Below are 7,372 nucleotides of genomic sequence, written 5' to 3'. Positions count from 1 at the left end.
CACTACTGTACTCTTAGAGGTCTGTGGACATTATGTGGGTTATATATATATGTTTTGGATAATGGTCAGGACATGGTTTGTTTGGGATGTCCGCTTGTACAAGGGCAGCCTTGTCGGCTGCGTACATCATTGTGTATTGTGTAGTGGCAGCCTTGTCGGCTTACGTATGTTATTATGCTTTTGATAGTGGCGGCCTTGTCGGCTAGCGTATGTTGTTACGGTTGAATGGTTATGACTCCTTATGAGACAGGTCCTCTTTATATATATATGACGTTGGGGTTGGCTTGATTTGATTAAATTCCATATTGTCTCAGTTTCAGTTGGTTATACTTGGAAGGTTTGTATGTGAGTGTCCAAAACGGGCACTAGTCACGGCCCATCGGGTTGGGTCGTGACAAAGAGTGGTATCAGAGCGGTTCTTCCTCGGAAGTGTCTACAGACCGTGTCTAGAAGAGTCTTGTTTATCGGTGTGTTGTGCACTACATCTATAAACAGGAAGCTACAGGACATTTTGGATGTCATCCTTTCTTCTTATTCTAGATCATGCGATAGAGCTATATTAACAGGATAATCCCTCTCTAACGAATCCGTGTGTTTTCAGCTATGCCTCCAAAGAAAGCGACAGCCGCCTAGAAGGGCAAATCGGTAGCAGAAGGTACTAGTCAGACCCGGAGAATTACTAGGGCCCGTGCCCAGTCTATGCCTGGTATTATGCTCCAGTCCGAGAGCTCTGCTACACCGCCACCGCCAGAGGAGCTTAGAGCAGCAGCAGCTCCAGTTCGGGGGACACCACCAGCCCCCGAGGCCCCAGCACCTGAACCTCCAACTCCTCATTCAGGGGCGGAGGATTGGGCCATGAGAGATGCAGTTAAGTTGCTTACTAAATTAGTGGCATGTCAGGCTCGCAGGCATGGACTAGGAGTTGATCATGCAGACAGATCTTATAGCTTAAGGGCTCGTGACTTCTTAAGTTGTAATACTCCAGAGTTCTTTGGGTCAAGGCCCCAGGATGATCCGCAAGAGTTTATTCGTCAGATGCAGCATACATTGAGGATAATCAAGGCTTCGGAAACCGAGTCTGTTGAGTTTGCTACGTATCGTTTGCGGGATGTAGCTATTAATTGGTATGAGTCTTGGCAGTTATCTAGAGGTGAGGGTGCTCCTCCAGCGGTAGGGGATGAATTTGTGGAGGATTTCCAGGGCCACTTCCTGCCTCCAGAGATGAAGCGAGCTAGAGTCGATAGATTCTTGCGTTTGAAGCACAATGGCAGGAGCGTTCGAGAGTATAGCCTCGAGTTTTATTCATTGGCTAGGCATTTGCCTATTATTGTGGCTTATATGGAAGACAGGGTACATCGTTATGTGATGGGATTGGATCATTATCTGATTGACGGTTGTATGGCAGTGACTCTTCAGCCAGGTATGGACATTGCTCGGGTGCAGGCATATGCACAGGGGGTAGAGGATCGGCACCGTGGACGTTAGCCAGATAGAGATTATAATAGAGGCCAGCATAACAGGGCTAGATCAGCAGGTTATCCTAACGAGTTTCAAAGCGGGCAGTCTCAGCAGCATGTTAGATTTTCTTCCCAGCTAGCACAGAGTGCACCCCCACATTTCATGGGTAGGGGGTTCGATCGTATGGGATATTCGGAAACTTGTCAGAGCTCTAGGGCGTCAGGGTCACAGATGGGCAGGGGTTTGAGCTAGTCGAGGCCACCTTTGCCGCGGTGCTCTCGCTGTGGTAGGTCCCATCCAGGGGAATGTCGTTGGGCTACAGGTGCGTGTTTTTCTTGCGGCCGTCAGGGCCATACTATGAGGGAGTGTCACCTTAGAGGTAGTGCAGGTGGTATGGCACAGCCTACTGGGTTCGTTGCTGGTTCATCTGCTTCTGTGGCTATGCGCCCTACGGGGCAGGATATTCAGGCGCCAGCAGGCCGTGGTAGAGGACGTGGTGGAGCTTCCAGTTCTAGTGGTCCCTCGAACCGTATATATGCTTTGACTAATAGGCAGGATCAGGAGGCGTCACCTAATGTGATCACAGGTAAATTATCACTATTCTCCTGAAGTGTGTATGCATTGATAGTCCCAGGTTCCACCTTATCATTTATATCTCCCTTTGTTGCTTGTAGGATCAGAATAGAGTATGAGTTGATAGAACCAATTGAGGTAGGTACACCTATAGGAGATTTTGTCATAGCTACGCGAGTTTATAAGAAATGTTCAGTAGTTATATATAGTCGTCGTACCGTAGCAGATCTAATAGAGTTAAATATGATTGAGTTTGATATTATCAAGGGCATGGATTGGCTGCTTGTTATGCTAATGTTGATTGCAGGGGAAAGATAGTTCGATTTCAATTTCCAGGGGAACCGATTATATAGTGGAAGGGGAGTACAGTATCGCCGAAAGGTAAGTTCATTTCATACCTTAAGGTCGGGAAGATGGTTAGAAAAGGCTATATTTACCATCTGATTCGGGTGCTTGACATAAAGGCAGTGGCACCGACTCTTCAATCTGTCCCGGTAGTTAATGAATTTCCCGATGTATTCCCCGAGGAACTTCCAGGCCTTCCTCAAGAACGAGAGATAGAGTTTACTATGGATGTACTTCCAGGTACCCAGCCTATATCTATACCTCCTTATAGAATAGCACCTGCTGAGTTGAAAGAATTGAAAGAGCAATTGAGGGATTTGCTAGAAAAGGGCTTCATCAGGCCTAGTACGTCACCTTGGGGAGCACCGGTACTGCTTGTGAGGAAGAAGGATGGGTCGCTGCGGATGTGTATTGATTATAGGCAGGTGAACAAAGTAACAATAAAGAACAGGTATCCCCTCCCAAGGATTGACGATCTATTTGACCAGTTGCAGGGTGCAAAGTGTTTTTCAATGATAGACTTGCGGTCAGGTTATCATCAGGTGCGGGTAAGGGAGGCAGATATTCCAAAGACGGCATTCCGGACCCGATACGGGCATTATGAGTTTAGGGTGCTGTCTTTTGGGCTGACTAATGCTCCAGCGGTGTTTATGGATTTAATGAATCGAGCATTTAAACCATTCCTTGATATGTTTGTTATTGTATTTATAGACGATATTCTGGTCTATTCACTTTCAGAATAGGAGCATGCAGACCATTTATGGACGGTACTTAGGGTGCTTCAGCACCAGAAGTTGTATGGTAAATTTTCTAAGTGCGAGTTCTGGTTGACTTCAGTGGCATTCTTGGGGCATATTATTGGAGCTGATGGTATTCAGGTAGACACGCAGAAGATTGAGGCGGTGAAGACTTGGCCCACACCTATANACCTACGACACCTACTGAGGTACGCAGCTTTCTGGGGTTAGCAGGATATTACAGGAGATTCGTAGAAAAGGTTGCCTCAATTCAGCGCCTTTGAAAAGGCTAACTGAAAAGGCAGCCAAGTTCCAGTGGACTGATGCTTGTGAGCGAAGCTTCCAGCCATTGAAAGACAAATTGACTACAGCTCTAGTCCTAACTCTTCCGGAGGGACCAGACGACTATGTTATTTATTGTGATGCTTCGGGTGTTGGGCTAGGATGTGTATTGATGCAGCATGGCAAAGTTATAGCCTATGCCTCCCGAAAGCTTAGGAAGCATGAAAGGAACTATCTTACTCACGATCTGGAGTTAGCGGTCGTGGTTCATGCCTTGAAGATATGGAGACATTATTTATATGGTGTCCATGTGGACATCTATAGAAATCATAAGAGTCTCCAATATATCTTTAAACAGAAGGAGTTGAACTTACGACAGAGGCGGTGGTTAGAGTTGCTAAAGGATTATGATGTTGATATTTTATATCATCCAGGGAAAGCGAATGTTGTAGCAGATGCTCTTAGCCGTAAGTCCATGGGTAGCTTGACAGATGTACAACCAGAAAGGAGGGATATGGTTTGGGAGATTCAGCGGCTATCCAGCCTTGGAGTCCGCTGGCTAATTCAGAAGATAGTGGAGTTTCTATTCGAGAGGTTACTGAGTCCTCAATCATAGATGAGGTAAAGAGACACCAATACAAGGACCCTATTTTGTCACAGTATAGAGATGCAGCTCTTCAAAAGGAAAAGACCCCATTTAAGGTTACACCTGACGGAGTGTTACGATATGAAGGCAGATTGTGTGTACCCGATATTGTGAGGCTACGATGGCAGGTTATGGGAGAGGCACACTCTGCCCTTTATTCTATTCACCCAGGGTCAACGAAAATGTATCATGACCTCAGCTGCTTATATTGGTGGGATGGCATGAAAAAGGACATAGCGGAGTTTGTTGCTCAGTGCCCGAATTGTCAACAAGTCAAGATCGAACATCAAAAGCCTGGTGGATTATTACAAGAGATAGAGATTCCGACTTGGAAATGAGAGATGATTAATATGGACTTCATTACAAGCTTACCTCGCACTCAACGGATGTATGACTCTATATGGGTTATTGTAGATAGGCTGACGAAATCGGCCCATTTTCTTCCAGTCAGGACTACTTATTCAGCTGAAGATTATGCGAGGTTGTATGTCAGGGAGATAGTGAGACTTCATGGGGTTCCCACGTCCATTATATCAGACAGAGGAGCTCAATTTACAGCCAACTTTTGGAGATCGTTTCAGAAGGGATTGGGGACACAGGTGAACCTTAGCACAGCATTTCACCCTCAGACTGATGGGCAGGCTGAGTGTACTATTCAGACATTAGAAGATATGTTGCGGGCCTTTATTATTGACTTCAAAGGTAGCTGGGATGACCACTTGCCGCTCATTGAGTTTGCCTATAATTATAGCTACCATTCTAGTATCCAGATGGCACCGTACGAGGCCTTATATGGGAGGAAGTGCAGATCACCTATTGGTTGGTTTGATGTTGGAGAGACTAAGTTAATAGGCCCGGATGTGATTCAGCAAGCTGTTGACAAGGTGAATCTTATTCAAGAAAGATTATTAGCATCCCAGAGTCGACAGAAGTCATATGCAGATAATCGTCGTCGAGATTTGGAGTTTCAGATTGGTGACTGGGTATTCCTGAGTGTATCACCCATGAGGGGTGTGATGAGATTCGGCAGGAAGGGGAAGCTCAGTCCGAGATACATTGGGCCTTATCAGATTGTTCGTAGGATAGGCAAGGTTGCCTATGAGTTGGATCTACCATCTGATTAGGAGGCGGTACATCCAGTCTTCCATGTATCGATGCTACGTAAATGTATTGGTGATCCTTCTAGAGTATTCCCCGTAGATGTTGTTCAGGTAACAGAGAAGTTGTCATATGAGGAGAAACCTGTAGCTATACTTGATTGCCAGGTTAGAAGGTTACGTACTAAGGATGTGGCTTCCGTCAAAGTGTTGTGGCAAAATAATAATAGGGAGGAGATGACTTGGGAAGAGGAAGACGAAATGAAGAATAAGTATCTTTACTTGTTCCCCGTACCTGCAGGTAATTCAATTCCTAGCTTGACTATATTGATTGATAAACGAGATTATGTAGTAAGTTGTGAGTCTGTGAGACATCTATAAGTTACGGAATGCAGGTTGATAGGTATAACTGTTAGAGAAACCTCGTTGGAATTTGTTTTTGTAAGACTCTAACTTAACATTCGAGGGTGAATGTTCCTAAGGGGGGAAGGATGTTATGCCTTGTATTTGTTTATACGTAGTGCGCGTCGTGATCTAGTAGACGTATGTCCGGGGAATGAGATTTTATTTTAAGTTCCAAGTGATTAAAGCAATATTAGGCAATGATGTTAATTCCAAATGTGATATTAAGTATGATTTGGCTAATGTAAGTGCCATTAACTTTAAGTGAGGGATTAATTAGTGGCTGATTAGGATTAATTTAATCCAGTCGGCCCCACCACTCAAGGCAAAAATTAAAAAGGGATCAGATTGGGAGCTGGCCTTAGTGGACACGTGTAGAGGGGGGCTGCCTCCCCTTCATATTATAAATGAGGTGGAGAAATCCACTCCATATTAAATAAAGTGGTGAAATGCATTGCTGCATATCATCTTCTTCACCACTTGGCTTAGGCAGCCATGGAAATGGAGAAACCAACCCTGCAACTCTTGGCCAGCAGCTGCAAATAATTTGGTTAGTAATCTCCTTGCTTGGTGTGTTAATTCTTTCGAATACCTTGTTAATTATCCATTAATATTAAGAAGGGGGCGTGACCAGTAGCTTAGGAAGTTTGTTTTATTTATTTAATGTGCTAAGTATGAACGGAAACCATAATCGTATTACTAGTGGTGTCGTGTTGGTGCTTGGGCTGTTTTGATTAAAGCAAACTGCGGGAAAATTCTGTTTTGGCGTTATGTATATGTTAAATGTGATTATGAGTATATACTCTAAAGGATGAATACGATAAGGTAGATGTGTTGTGAATTATAAAACGAGTTATCGCTCGGTGTGTCGTTGCTTGGCTGCTATGGTTGCCGAGACGGAACTGTTTTAGGGAGGGGGCTGTTTAATATGATTCGTTGGGTAATATGTGTTATTGGTATTGCTGTGGATAATTTGGGTTGTTGTCGGATTGGGACGAAGTAAGGAAAATAGGGGAAGTGCTGCCGGATTTTCATTAGATAATTAGCTAGCTTACTAGATAGTAAAGTGCGACGTTTATCTGATTGCGGCACGATTGTTGCTTGTTATAGATTAATAGCTTGAGCAGTAAATATTGGAAGTGCGGCTCGACTATACGGTATGTAACGCTGTCCCTTCTTTCTTTGTTTGGCATGACTTCTAAAAATAAGCGAATAACGGACAGGTTTGATACATACCTCTAGAGCGTCTAGGTGACGTATATTCTTGCTTCCACAATTATTCCTCTATATATCGTCTATGTCTAAGACTATGATGATTTATCATATCTATGGTAGTGCTTCTTAGAGTCATTGAGATTTTACGTTCCATATCGTATTAAAGGTTCATAATCTTGATAAAACATTAATGTTTGGTAATACTCCTTCCTGGTTCACGTTGATTGTTCTATTGAGTTATAATAAATGATTTTAATTGCATACGGTTACTCATAATATTCTTCTTGTGCATAGATTCATTTATCATTTCACCGAGTCTCGGGCCGGGTAATGTTCGTGCGGAGTTTCTTGCATATGTCACCGAGTCCCTCACTAGGGGGCCGGGTATGTATATTATATATATGATTGGTGATGAGGATGGTTATGATGATGATGATGACGAAGATGACGTGATGATTATTTTGCCGAGCCCCTTACTACGGAAGCTGGGCACCTTATATGTTCAAGATATGCATGATTTTCACTTAAAAGGGTACATGTGTAGCGATATTTTGTTTCGACTTGCCATATTGGTATCTTGTCATCTTTACCTTATGCTTTACATACTCAATACATTG

At 43.8% G+C, this 7,372-nt stretch overlaps 1 protein-coding gene across 1 annotated transcript; it reads left to right on the top strand.

Moving 5' to 3' along the window:
- The first annotated feature begins 1,851 nt into the window (after nt 1–1,851).
- On the top strand, nt 1,852–5,165 carry LOC107006122. The gene is made up of 9 exons (XM_015204757.1): nt 1,852–2,044; nt 2,087–2,169; nt 2,339–2,412; nt 2,717–2,924; nt 3,120–3,254; nt 3,358–3,522; nt 3,879–4,128; nt 4,456–4,687; nt 4,793–5,165. Exons 1-9 carry the CDS (start codon nt 1,852–1,854, stop codon nt 5,163–5,165), a joined length of 1,713 nt encoding a protein of 570 aa, XP_015060243.1.
- Nucleotides 5,166–7,372: the final 2,207 nt, after the last annotated feature.

The sequence above is a fragment of the Solanum pennellii genome, chromosome 12, assembly GCF_001406875.1.
Source record: "Solanum pennellii chromosome 12, SPENNV200".
In the NCBI taxonomy this organism is placed as follows: domain Eukaryota; kingdom Viridiplantae; phylum Streptophyta; class Magnoliopsida; order Solanales; family Solanaceae; genus Solanum; species Solanum pennellii.
This window is presented reverse-complemented; position numbering and strand designations above follow the sequence as displayed.